The following is a 14,525-nucleotide window of genomic DNA, read 5'->3' as shown; positions in this document are numbered from 1 at the left end:
TGACAACGGCTTGTGGTCGGTCAGAATGTGGAAGTCACGCCCTTCCAGGTGATAGCGGAAATGCCGCACGGCCGCGTATACAGCGAGAAGCTCGCGCCCAAACGTGCTGTAGTGGGTCTCGACTGTCTTGAGGCGGCGGGAGAAAAAACCAAGCGGCTGCCACATGCCATCAACGAACTGCTGTAGAGCGGCGCCAGCAGCCGTGGTAGAGGCATCAGCCATGAGGCGGGTTGGGGCAGAAGGAACTGGATGGACGAACAGTGTTACATTGGCAAGGGCGATTTTCGTTTGGACAAATGAGGCCTCGACTTCCGGCGTCCAGCACAACTGGGAGGTCGCCTACTTGGGCGCCCGGAGGAGATCCGTGAGTGGTTGGACAATGCGTGCGCAGCCGGGGATGAACCTCAGATGAAAATTCAGCAGGCCAAGGAACTGTCGCAACTGCCGTGCCGATTGCGGACGGGGAAATTCACGAATGGCCTGCACTTTGGTTTCGAGAGGACGAACGCCGTGCTGATCAATATGGTGTCCCAGAAACTTCGCTTCGCTCTGCCCGAAACTGCGCTTCTTAACGTTAATGATAAGGCCATGGTCTTGAAGAAGTGCGAATACATGCAGGAGATGCACAATATGCTCCTCCTGCGAGGCGCTTGCAATGAGGAGGTCGTCAATATAGGGGTAGACGAAAGGCAAGCCTCGCAGGACGTTGTTGACGAAGCGTTGGAAGCTCTGGGCAACATTGCGCAACCCGAAAGGCATCTTGACAAATTAAAAGAGTCCAAAGGGTGCTATGACGGCCGTCTTAGGTATGTCAGGCGGGTGCACCGGAATCTGGTGATAGGCTTTCACCAAGTCCATGGTCGTGAAGACGGTGCAGCCCGCAAGACTGGCAGTAAAATCATGAATGTGAGGTAGAGGGTATCTGTCTGGAATAGTCCTGGCGTTGAGGGCCCTATAGTCGCCGCATGGCCTCCAATCTCCTGGGTCCTTCTTCGGACCCATATGTAGCGGGGATGCCCAGCTGCTGCTGATTGCCGAATGATACCTAAGTCCAGCATGTGGTCGGACTCGCTTTTGCCAGGCGGTCACCGTGGAGGCGGCGGAAGCGGGAGGAGATTGGAGGGCCGGTGGTAGTAATATGATCGGTCACGTCGTGCTTGACCGATGCCTTCAAGATACAGGGCTTGGTGATGTCCGGAAACTCGTCCAAGAGCGCGTCATACGGGGAAGCGGGACGCAGCGCGCGGATACCAGTTGGGACTTCCGGAGAAGACAGGCCCTTCACTTCAAGCGTTGTGGTGTTGTCAAGGAGGCGTCGATGGCGGACGTTAACGGACTGGATGAAGGCAGCCAAGAAATCGGCGCCTAGAATAGGCTGCGAGATGTCCGCAAGAGTGAAGACCCACCGAAATGTCCACCTCATGCCAAGGTGCAACGTCAAGGAGCGAAGGCCGTACGTTTTGATTGTGGTACCCTTGGCAGCTTGAAGGTTAAAGCCGCTGGGCGAACGGCGACGATCTGCGGCAGACGCTGGGAGCACGCTGGGATATCACGACTAGGAGCACTGTAGTGGTCAAACAAGGAAATGTGGTGCCAAGAAAAGTAGACGTCTTGCGGTCAGGGATTTCCCCTTGGGTTTTTGCACCCCCCCCCCCCATCAAATTTCTGAGATTACTCAGTTTACTCAGTACAACTCGGCTCCCAATGCATACACCCACAAATATGCATACATACATACATACCCTCCAACAGGAAGCTCGGTATCCCCCCCCCCCCCTCTTCTAAAGGTCTATTTCTGGTGACATTACTTCTTGCAGTACGAGCATGGCGTAGCTTCTAAAAGGCGACCTATTTGAACAATTCCCTCCAAAAAGCACCCTGCCTTCGGTGTTATATCACTGGTACTGTCACTGTAGTTAGGGTCATGTCTATCGTGTGCGTGCAATGTCCCACTGTAATGTCCATTAGTGCCTTACAAGCACAGCATCTGTCGTACGTATACCTTACGAAACGAGCTCGTGCGCTGCTGGGGCGTCCCAGTAAACCATCTACGTGCAAGAGAATGTCCTATGGATATTAAATTCTGGACATCTGGAGTTCCGTGAGCATCCATCCGACGTCTAATGGATATCACCTGGAGCAGCATTTAGCCTCTTTCGGTATCCAAGAGATGCCCATGTGATGCCTTTCATGGATATGTGGGCGCACGCTGGAGGTTCATGTACTGTGTATCTGGTTGCTGCTCCGAAACTCCCTGCTACATATCTGGGCTCTACTATGATTCAGCACACGGTTCTCACTTCGAACATTTTATCTTGAAACCAGAGCAGGAAAAAATGTTAGACATAAATAAAGTGTTAAAAATACTGCCTACAATATGACAACACCGTACCCATTTGCCTTTGTATTGCCAACTGTAGGATAGGACAAGCGCAATACTTGCAAACATTGCGCTTCAAAAATAGTACTGCCCTCGCCTTACTGCCTTTGTGTTGCCAACTGTAGGATGGGACGAGCGCAAGCTTGCCCACATAACATTTAAAAAATTGTGCTGCCCTCGTCTAAAAACGAAGAGCAGGCATCCACTATTGTGTCTCCCTTCACGGTGATCATTAGAACGCCGATCTGAAGGGAGATGACCGTTTCGAGTTTGTTGGCCCACTTATGGTTAGGGCACTCCGTGTTGGGAAACCATGGGCATTGGCCTGCAGCGGCTCGGTGCTCAACGCTTTTCGTTATTCTGAACCGCGCGATAAGTGTTTGATTTCGCTGTGATTCGTCACGAGCTCTCGTGCGATGAGCAGTCGTGTCGTTTCTTCGTATTTCCAGCCTACGGAAACAGTTTTCACGTGCCGTCACGTGACGTTCGGAACGCGACAACTCGGAATAAGAACGATAACAGACGGTATGTTCACTTGAGTATCGGACCCCCGGATGGAACATGCGTACACTGAAATACGCATTGTTGGGGGCATTTTGATTTAAGTGTTGCGTGGCGTAACACGTTTGCAACGGTGACGATAATGCGTCCTCGCAGTTACAGTACATCTGCAAAGTCAAAGTATACCCGCTGAATTATCGACATCCCTTCCTCTCAGGTAACCTGTTTTTAATTCAGGCTGTCTTCTGTGTTTCATGAGTGGATCTGTAAAACTGATAGGTTTCCACTGCCGATACTTTGCCAGCCAGCAGCATGACTTTTACTTAATTTGTGCAGTACCTACTTAGTAAAGGAAGCGGCATGCTGCACAAGCAGTACGACTGCGGATAAGTTGGACCACCTGGGGTTCTTTTGACGTGTGCCGAAAATCTCCGACACACGGTGCTGGAAATAATGTTTACCTCCTCCACATTGCTCGATCGGGATCGAACCCGCGAGCTTGAGCTCGACATGGCAACACATTACTGACTGAACTACTGAGGCCTCTGTGCTGTGTGGTCAAGGTTGAATGAGTGCGGGGTCGCAGAGGGCCCAAGCGTTTGAAGGTGAAATTCTCCGTTCTTTTTGTGAGTTCTCGCTGGTGCAGCATCATCCCTTTAGTCATTTGACGAGTCTACTTGCACGATGGCTAACGCATAGTCTATACGAGAAGTCCTTGAGTGGTTGAGCAAGAATGGCTTGGTCGAATTCAGCGCAAAGTCTGGAGGTAAGTAGAACCGCTTGTACTTGTGTTTATAGTGCATTTAGAAAATTATATTAGTTGTGAGGGCAAACCGCGCAGCTTGCCACTATAGCAATCGGGCTTGCTTATGTCATTGAAACATTGCTCTTCGGCATATATTTTCGTTCATTTTGTTGCTAAAATTTTCTTTTGTTTTTTGACCAGGGGTAGAAAGTTTAGCGAATGAGAATGCAGAGAACCATGTTTTACAAACATATTTAGTTGTCTCACCAATAAGCTCTAAAAAGAGAGAACTGGCTTGGATTGCAACCCCCAATTAAGTCGTGAAAAACAAAGAAAATTATGGCGCACACGGGCGTAGAAAACGGAAAGCGGACCCCAGTCCACACTATTGCACAAAGACCCGCGTAAATCTCTTTTCAGAACGTTACCATAAGCAACAACGCTCTGCGTGCTGAGACTTCTCCACTCTCCATCTCAACGCAGAATTCAGAATGGTTTTCATTTTCAGTTTTGGGCTTTTACTTTCTCCTTGTTCTTTTTTTTTAGATTTATCAGTATTGGGCAAGTAGTTACTAACACAACGTGACTAGTTTCAGCACAGGACGAGCAGCATTAGTATTGTCACGAAGCGAAATGGGCCGGCGAGTCGTCGAATAAACAGCGAACGGTTTATTAAACTACTTGGTAGCAAAACACAAGAGTGATAGCTCTCTGAACACAACTGAGTCCAAAGAATGAGTGCTCCAGCCTGGAGCGCACAAGCATTTAAGCGTCGCGCCGAAAAGTCTAGAAACAGCACGTGCATTTGCCAGAGAGCAGGCGATGTGTCTGGAAGCTTCTTGCTTCTTCTTCAGCATGCGCCGGGATGAGATGTACCGTTTAGTGCCTGCCCTGGAAGTTTCGCGATGATGATTCGTGGCATTTGACGGTCCGTAGACGGGGCATCGTCTCGATGCCGTCTCTTCTCCTTCTTTTTCTTTTTTTTCATGTTGTTTCCTTCCAGCCAGTCTTCAGCTCTACCTGCTGTAGTACGGCTTGAGTCGAACGACGTGAACTATTTCAGTCCTCGGGGGTCGTCGAGAGGGAACGCTGCCCTCAGGTACCACTTCGTAATCCAGGTCTCCAGTGCGTCGAAGTACTTTGTAGGGACCGAAGTACCGCTTCAGTAGCTTGTCGCTCAGGCCTCGTCGTCGAATCGGCGTCCAAACCCATACCAAGTCGCCTGGACTGTAGCGTACGTCTCGTCGGCGCAAATTGTATCTTCTTTCATCGACGCGTTGTTGTTGACCAATCCGTAGTCTGACCAGCTGGCGGGCTTCTTCTGCTCGCTGTGTGAAGTCCAGAGTGTCGTTTTCCACATCACTGGGTTCGTGGGGCAGCATCGCGTCTAGCATAGTCGACGCGTCATGGCCGTGTGCAAGGCGGAACGGTGTGAATCCCGTTGATTCCTGGACAGCCGTGTTATAGGCAAACGTGACGTAAGGCAGTATTTCGTCCCATGTCTTGTGCTCGACGTCGACGTACATCGAAATCATGTCGGCAAGGGTTTTGTTTAGGCGTTCGGTGAGCCCGTTCGTCTGCGGATGGTACGCCGTTGTCCTCCGGTGAGCGGTGTGGCTGAGTCGAAGGATTTCTTGTGTTAGCCTGCTTGTAAATGCCGTTCCCCTATCGGTGATTAAGGCGGTCGGAGCTCCGTGCCGTAGTACGATGTTGTCGATGAAGAACTTCGCCACTTCTGTTGCTGTGCCCTGTGGAAGTGCCTTAGTCTCAGCATAGCGTGTCAGGTAGCCGGTAGCGACGATTATCCAACGATTTCCGGAAGACGAATGTGGGAAGGGCCCGAGTAGATCCATCCCAATCTGCTCGAACGGCGCCGACGGCGGTGCGATTGGCTGAAGGTACCCAGAAGGTCGTACTGGCGGCGTTTTTCGTCGTTGGCATTCCCGGCGCGTCCTTACGTAGTGGTGTACGGTCTTGGCCAGTTTTGGCCAGTAGTACTTTTCCCTTATACGGGCCAGTGTCCGGCTGTATCCCAAATGAACTGATGACGGTTCGTCGTGGCAGGATTCAAGAATCTCGCTGCGCATGTCCCCAGGCACAACGAGAAGCCACGTAGCGCCTTGTGGTGCGTGGTTTTCTTTGTAGAGAACACCATTACGTAGGGAAAAACTTGGGAGTGATCTTCTGAAGATGGGAGGAACATTGTCGGCGCGGCCCTGCAGATAGTCGACGAGTGTCTTCAATTCGGGGTCGTTATACTGCTTGGTAGACATGGTAGTCGCGCTCATTAGACCGAGGAAGGCGTCGTCGTCCTCGAGGCTGTTGTCCTGTCGCTGGAGTGGTGCTCGGGACAGGCAGTCGGCGTCGTTGTGTTTTCTTCCTGACTTGTAAGTGACGGTTACGTCATACTCCTGTAGTCGGAGGCTCCATCTCGCTAGGCGTCCTGAGGGGTCCCTTAAACCAGCCAGCCAGCACAGAGAATGGTGGTCTGTTACCACCTTGAACGGCCGTCCGTACAGGTAGGGGCGCAACTTTGTGATGGCCCATATGAGTGCAAGGCACTCTTTTTCGGTCGTCGAATAGTGCTTCTCTGCCTTGGTTAGCGTTCTGCTTGCGTAAGCGATGACACGTTCGACGCCGTCGTGAAGTTGAACGAGCACGGCTCCTAGACCATCGTTGCTTGCGTCGGTGTGTATTTCTGTTTCGGCGTTTGTATCGAAGTGGGCAAGCACGGGTGCGGTCTGCAGACGCCTCTTCAATTCATCAAACGCCTGTTGCTGGGCTTCACTCTAGATAAACGTGGATCCGTCCTTCGTGAGGGCATTCAGGGGTGACGCAATTCTTGAAAAGTTCGGAATGAACCGTCGGTAGTAGGCGCAAAGGCCAAGAAAGCTTCGAACGTCTTTCACGTTAGAAGGAACACGGTAATTTGCGATGGCCGCCGTCTTGTCGGGGTCGGGGCGTACGCCGTCGCTGCTCACGAGATGGCCGAGAAATCTGAGTTCCTTGTAGCCGAATCGACACTTCTGATGCTTCAACGTCAGCCCTGCAGTTCTGATAGCCTCGAGGACTTGCTTTAGTCGTTTAACATATTCTTCGAATGTTCTTGCGAAGACGACAACATCGTCGAGGTACACCAGGCAGGTTTGCCACTTCAACCCGGCGAGAACTGTATCCATAACACGCTGGAACGTGGCTGGTGCTGGGCAAAGGCCGAAAGGCATAACCTTGAATTCGTAAAGTCCATCCAGAGTGACGAAGGCAGTCTTCTCACAGTCCCGTTCGTCGATTTCAATTTGCCAGTACCCCGTCTTGAGGTCCATGGAAGAGAAAAATTTTGCGTTTTGAAGGCGATCGAGCGTGTCGTCGATGCGCGGTAACGGGTAGACGTCCTTCTTCGTTATTTCACTGAGTTTCCGGTAGTCGACGCAGAACCTAAGTGTTCTGTCCTTCTTCTTCACTAGTACCACCGGCGATGCCCACGGACTGGTCGACGGCTGGATAATGTCATCTCTTAGCATCTCTTCTACTTGCGTTCGGATCGTTTCTCGCTCTTTGCAGGAGACCCGGTACGACATGCGGTGAATTGGACGGGCCTTTTCGTCAACGATGATGCGGTGCTTCGCAATGGGCGTTTGTCTTACTTTCGACGATGCAGCGAAGCAGTCACTGAAATCGTTGAGCATCTGGAGAAGGGTTTGCTTTTGAGTTGTATTGAGTTGAGGGTTTACGTCGAAATGTTCGGCCTCGTGTTCCGTGGTGACCGCGATGCGAGCAGTGTCCGTCAGGCAAACATCCGTGGTGGAGTATTGGTCTACGATGACGGCAATCTTCGTGCCGTTCGCCAGGTGTTGTGGCTCCGGGCGATAATTTGTGACCAGGAGTTCGAATATTCCGTTTCTTACGGGCACAATTCCTCTTGCTATCCCAATTCCTCGTTCGAGGAGAAGTTGCGTGTTGCCCTCAGCCTACAAACAGCCAGTCGGTACTCTCTTGCACGTAGCCGTCACAAGGACTGACGACAAGGCAGGCAGGTTGACGTGCTGAGTCGTCACGGCGGTTACGTCCGTGTTCGCGCGTTTCTCCGGGGGTTATTCGTGCCCACCACTTGTCTTCTGCTGTTTCCGGCGTTTTAAAAGAGATAACTCCATTTGTGAAGTCGATGATTGCTTCGTTTTCGACTAGGAAGTTCATTCCGAGTATTACATCCCGTGGGCAGTTCGGCAAGACGGCAAAGCTGACGACGTATTGGATGTCACGCACTTGTATGACTGCCGTGCATCGGCCAGTCGGTGTTACGACGTGCCCACCAGCAGTGCCGATATTAGGCTCATCCCACTTCGTTTGCACCTTGCGAAGCTTCTTAACCAACTTACCACTTATAACAGAGTCGTCGGCTCCGGTATCGATTAACGCAATCATCTCATGGCCGTCGATGAGTATTTTCAGGTTATTGGTAATTTTTCGAGCGTCGTGTTGGTGCTGCGTTGCTGTTCGTCGAGTTGGAGGAATTGTCACTTGTCGTCGGTCCGCAGCTTCACCTCCCGGAGCTGCAGTCTTGAGTTTTCCCGGTTAGGGCTGCGCCACACAGGTCGTCTTGCCGGTGACGGTGAACTTGCTCTTCCTGGCGACCTGCTGCGGTGGGGGACGCTCGGGGACAGGTCGCGTCGCGAGCCAGCAGAAGCATTCTGCCGCCGTAGATAGTCTTCAATTGCGGCGGGGCGACTACCGCGCTGGAGGCGGGGGGCGTCGGGTGAAAAACCGGGAAGGCCAAGTCGTCGGTAGGGACATCGGCGATAGACGTGGTTGGCCTCTCCGCAGTGGTAGCAGAGCGGTCTGAAGTCGGGAGTCCGCCAAACGTCCGTTTTGCGAAACGGCTGAGAGTGTGGCGGGACGCTCGGAGTAGGTTGGACAGGCCGAGGAGGCGTCCAACGGTTTCCGTAGTACGACGGACGAGTAGGTGGCACCTGTCTCACAGCGGGGGCGTAGGTTGGTCTCAGTACTTCGGCGTCGGGGTTGGCGGTTGACGATGTCTGGATTGCCTGCTGAACCTCGTCCTTAATCATCGCACCGATCGAAGACAAATGGTCTTGAGCCTTCTCAGGAGAGAGGAGAGCTCGTACTTCTTCGCGTACCACCTCTCGAATCAGCAGTCTGAGCGATCCGACGTCGAGGCCAGCCGTTGTGGAGAAAGCCTCGTAGCCCTGGTGTCGTTCGTTGACGGTAGCGCGAGAGAGCAGTGTCCTCTCAATGCGGACGGCTGCGTCCAGAAAAGCGTCGGTCGTGGCGGGTGGATCCCGGGACAGGGCGCGAAAAATTTCTTCTTTTACGCCCCTCATGAGCCGCTGAACCTTCTTGTCCTCGGATGCTTTGGGGTCAGCTCGCCGGAGGAGCCGCAACACATATTCGACGAAGCCTGTAACGCTTTCGTTTGGCAGCTGGATCCGTCTCTGGAGCAGATGTTCAGCGCGTTCAGCTCGTTGTTGAAAAGCGAACGCCTCGCGGAGTTTGCTTTTGAAGGCGTCCCAGGACGTGAGCGAAGTCTCCCGGTTCTCGAACCATGTCTTCGCGGTGCCTTCCAGGGAGAAATAGACGTTCACGAGCTTTTGGTCGTCACTCCAGTTGTTCAACTTGGCGATCCGCTCATAGTGGTCGACCCAATCGTCCACGTCGTCGTAATACTCCCCGCTGAATGTCTTCGGCGACCGTGCAGGGGTTATGGGCGTGGCAACAGGTTGCGCCACTTGGGTACTGGTCTCCGCAGTCATCTTCTTCTTGCGTTTAGGGGGTTCTAATGGACCGAATTCTGCAGGCAAACCAAGCTGTCTTCTGCTTTGTCGCAGTTGGTCTTCCAGGCCGTTGGACAAGGAATGCCCTGCACCTCCACCAGAAATGTCACGAAGCGAAATGGGCCGGCGAGTCGTCGAATAAACAGCGAACGGTTTATTAGACTACTTGGTAGCAAAACACAAGAGTGATAGCTCTCTGAACACAACTGAGTCCAAAGAATGAGTGCTCCAGCCTGGAGCGCACAAGCATTTAAGCGTCGCGCCGAAAAGTCTAGAAACAGCACGTGCGTTGGCCAGAGAGCAGGCGATGTGTCTGGAAGCTTCTTGCTTCTTCTTCAGCATGCGCCGGGATGAGATGTACCGTTTAGTGCCTGCCCTGGAAGTTTCGCGATGATGATTCGTGGCAGTATCTACATCTTATGTACAGCTGCTACCCGGTTTACCACTCGCGCATGATGCAGATAGATACAAAACTAGGCTGTTTGCAGTTCCATCGAACTTGAAAAATATCCTCAGGCAGTGATGTGCGGACCTGGTGAGGAGAGCCAGAGTATCACGGCCCATGTCGCAGCAATAAAAAACAATGTCGGAAACCGACCGCGCGCATCAATAGTGTACTAGATAGGATTCTATAGCAAAAATGAAAGGGAAGTATTATATTGCACACTGCAGAGTATATAATTGAGATGAACTCAATTATTAATTTTAAGGAATTCCTCAATTTGTAGTTGAGGCAAGAGCTGCGTCCTTGGAACAATTGATCAGAAAAGGTTCGGATTGAGCAGAATCTCCTCAACATTGAAACACGAATTATTGGCGCAGAAAAACGACGCAGCACTTTTCCTAATGTACTTCGAGAGCCTGCAGCGCATAAGACACGCATGCCTTTGTTGGAAAGGTGGAAAGTGACGATAAAAAAAAGAACATCCTTGTAACTTAGTGTATAAGGCATCCGGTGCCTTATACGCTAACCGATACCGCGACAGATGCCTTTGAGGCCGCAGTCCTTAGAGGCTTTAAGTCCTTTTAAGACATTTAGCAGACTTTGTACCTGCTGATGGGCAGTGATGGCCACTAACTACTTCTACAGTAGTTTAACTATAACTACTAACTACTTTGCAATGGAGTAGTTTAACTACTAGTTCAACTACTTTTCAGGGGAGGTAGTTAAAACTACTTATTTAACTACTGCAATGTATCTTAACTACATCTGTAACTACTTCACGTCGTCCATCAACACCAATCCCATTCTATAGTGTCCTTGGACACCTCAGTATGAATCACGAGCAGTGGTGAAAGTGAAGATTTAGTACACATCCACGGCACAGTTGCTCTGCACCTCCGTTCTCAGCAAACAAGTAGCTCAAGGCAAAAGTCGGAAGCACAATCGTGCCGTAAAGCTTGCGGCACAGTCTGAAGTAGTTGGCGCTTGCAGTAACCTAACTACTGTAGTTAACTACTCGAAATAGTAGTAGTAGAACTAGTAGTTGCACACTACATTTCTGCAAGTAGTTCATAACTACTTTTTAACTACAATCAGGTAATTTAACTAGTAGTTTAACTACATGTAGTTAACTACTGGCCATCACTGGTGATGGGTTCTTCTCTACAACGCCTCAACAGAAAAAGACGACGACCAGCTCGCCTGCACCCTTGCACTTCTACCATTGTCTCAACACAAGTTGTCCAAGAACTGGGCCGGAGCTTCGCGATTCTCGCGAAGTAAGCTTAAATTATTGTGCTCTGTTTCTCGTCCAAGAAAACTCACGCGCTGTTAGCATATAACTTCTGCGAGTGAAATGGTCCTTCTGTAGCGCGATTAAACAGTGCTTGCTGAAGAACTTCCACATCTTGAGCGCCGGAACATTTCTTCGGGAAGAACTTCCGTCCGCTAAACAGTTGTTCCGAAGCACGCCGAAACAGTTCTTACTGTAGAACTCCCGCAGGCTGAACAGTGCTTCCGAAGAGCGCCTATACACTTAATGATGAAGAACTAATTACATCCGCTCCTTGAAGAACCTTTTACAGTTGAAAAATTCGGACAGGATGAAAAACTAAAAAAAAGTTGTTTTGGAACGGTTATTTTTCTGTGTGATGTGAGTGCCGCGAGATGGAGACGGGATGGAAAAACGGTGAATAAAGAGATAAAAAGGGATATGGATTATTTATATTTTGAACTGTTGCATACTAAGGGTACCTCGCATTCATTCTTATTATTTCTCAGAACACTTGAACCGTAGTAAATGCTGGAACTTCACTACATAATAAAGACATCACTGGGGTATAGGCTTTGTGCGTGATTCCCTGTAGCCGGCAGCGAGATGCAGTTATGGTGTCTACGCGTGTCCTTTTGTCTACGACAGTCATTCAAACACCAAGCTCTAGGGATTAAATTATATTGTCTTCACTAACTTAAAATTTGAGAGATCTAGGCGAATAGGAATAGTATTGAACTTGAATACAAATAGCCGTTCAGGAGTTCGTTTCCTTATGTTTGTTCATACATGTATTCAATGTAAAGCCTGATTCACATTATTTGTTTACGGCTGCGTACAGCGTCTTACGCACGTGTGCCTTAGTTCCATCCGGAAGGATGTTCCGTTACAATGATTCGCTGTCAACGGGTGTAACAGGGCGACCGCAAAGGCAGCAGTGTGAATCAGCCACTACACTGAATGTCCGTGACATCTATGTTTATATACGTACCATTTGAGTCTAAACCATACGTCATGACTCGCGCTACGCTCCATCCGAGCAGTCCAGTGAGCGCTTCACTGAAACATAAATTATTATTATTAACATAAACGCCTTGTAGGAAATTTGCGCTTTGACACTCGGCAGAAGCACTGTTTCTGATTGTGCCGTTCTACTTAACGGGGTTGTTTTCAATGTCACTATTGAGTTGTTTGTTAGAGCACAAAAACCCAAATACAGTGAACACAGCTTAGTATGACCCCCGTTACTCTGACGTGCTCGCTTTATGGCTGGTTTTCTTGCGAACCGTATCGCCGCCATGTAAATCCACCTCTTTAGTATGACAATTCGCTTACCCGTCAATGACCGAGATTTGTGTCACGAGTAGGGTCAACACATGTATTCTTCTGTCGCTGTTATGACCACGGCACAGAGATGTGATTACAACAGAGGCAGTGAAACGCAAACCTTGTGTGATTCCTATATCTGTATCACACACCTTTCGCATTTCACTGCCTCGTTGGGAACAGTATATGGTTCAGGGAGTTTTTGAGGAGATTGTCGGAACAAATCTACTTCCGGAGTTGTACCACAGGGAAGGTTCTCATCAAATCGAGTTGGATGAAGCTTCACGCGACATCACAACATTTTCTACACATGTTGGAAATTTTCGGTTTCAAAGACTCATCTGTGGTATAAGATGTGCTCTTGGAATATTTCAGAAGTTGATACAGGATGTGATAAAGGGACGTGAAAGTGTCGTGAGATTTCGGACAACACTATTGTATTTGGAATATTGCAAGAAGAACACGATGCCAGACTGGCAAAAGTGCTTCAAACATTCAGAGACCACAACTCTACACTCAACCGAAGCAGGAGAAAGTTGGGACTCGACAAGCTTGAGTTCATCGGTCACGCAATTTCTGGAGATGGCATTAGACCAAGCTCAGAAAAGATAAAGAAACCTAAAGAAGCAGAGACTCGAAGGAACGCGTCTGATGAACGAAGGTTCTTGAGACTGATCAATTATTATGCTCCATACCTCCCTCACCCTGCAACGCGGACTGGAAAGTTGAGAGTACTAATAAAGAAAGGAGTCACGTGGGAATTGACAGCTGAACATGAGAAAGCTCTCAAGGATCTAGAAGATAGTCTGGCCCATGAGACAGTGTTACAGTGCTGCTATTTTATGACAAAGATGCTCAGACGAAGTTAGTTACAGACGTAAGCGGCACAGCAATCGGAGCAATACTTGCGCGACCCAGCAAAGAGAAAAGCACAACCCATTATTGTACCTGAGCAGAGCACTGACCGGCATCGAGAAGAAGTATGCGCTAACAGAAAAAAAAAAAAAAATCGTTAACTGTAGCGTGGGCAGTTGAAGGATTCCGATTGTACTTGTACAGTATCACTTTTGAACTCATAACGGACCGGGCACAAATTTATGGACTGAAGTCAAAGCCCTCAGCTCGAATCGAGCTAAAGAGATTTATTTGAGCTATTTGAGACTAAAGGGCGAAACGCATTGGACGTTTTCTCAGCGTCAAAACGTCGCGCGTACGCCATGGCCTTGCACACGCGGCGAAGAAACGCCAGCGAGGCGACCACCCGAAACGCATGGGACGCGTACGGAGCGAGTGACGCACGCCACTGTTGCTATATTCGTCGACCACAAATATCTGTTAGAACGTGCAGATGCTCTTCTTTCCTGTGGTTCCTGCCTTCCTTCATTCCAGATACCATTAAAATGTTCACATAAATTTAGTGTGATGGATAATGTCCCAAAAATTTATGCGAGCTGCTCATACGCCACCTTGTCTTCCGCACGGCGGCCATGGTTCTGTCTACTTCTCGGAAAACGCGCCCAGACGCGCGCGAATATCTGTAGTCGACAGATTCCGGCGTACTCCCTCCGCGCGCGTTGAAAAACTGGTTTTTACGAGGTCACACGTACGCCGAGCGCTCGCGCGTCCTGAAAACGTCGGAAAAACGCTCCATGAGTTCAGCCCTTTATGCCATTTAAATACAAGCCACACTCTTCAAAACGACCCTCACCTCATAGCATGCTCCTAGATAACCATCATCCCGAATGACATTGTTCTTGCCCCTGATTTATAAAAAATGGGAGGCGTACGCCTTCCTTCTTCCGATTGTGCAATACATAATTGGTACAAAAAAGGCGTAAGCCTCCCATTTTGAACAAATCAGGGCGAGAACGATACTATTCGGGATGGTGGTTGTCTAAGAGCGTGCTATAGGGTGAAGTTCGTTTTTAAGCGCGGCAAGCCGGTTTATGCCACCACCACTACCACCACCACCGTGTTAAAGCGGAGAGCCGATCCTGACATTACCCGAGCCCCCTCGTTTTTAAGAGGTTCGAGATCATTTCTGAAGGATTGTGAAGATAAGATGAAGG

General features: G+C 49.8%; 1 protein-coding gene across 1 annotated transcript in view; it reads right to left on the bottom strand.

Annotated features, from left to right (window-relative positions):
- LOC135385482 (neprilysin-1-like) overlaps positions 1-14,525 on the bottom strand; it is a 191,083-nt gene that overhangs the window by 25,978 nt on the left and 150,580 nt on the right. Inside the window, exon 15 of the mRNA XM_064614821.1 lies at positions 12,122-12,189. Within this exon, the coding sequence (XP_064470891.1) occupies positions 12,122-12,189 (68 nt within the window). The remainder of the gene's footprint in view (positions 1-12,121; positions 12,190-14,525) is intronic.

The sequence above is a fragment of the Ornithodoros turicata genome, chromosome 2, assembly GCF_037126465.1.
Source record: "Ornithodoros turicata isolate Travis chromosome 2, ASM3712646v1, whole genome shotgun sequence".
Classification (NCBI taxonomy): domain Eukaryota; kingdom Metazoa; phylum Arthropoda; class Arachnida; order Ixodida; family Argasidae; genus Ornithodoros; species Ornithodoros turicata.
The sequence above is the reverse complement of the archived record's forward strand: the minus strand, read 5'-3'. Positions and strand labels throughout refer to the sequence as shown.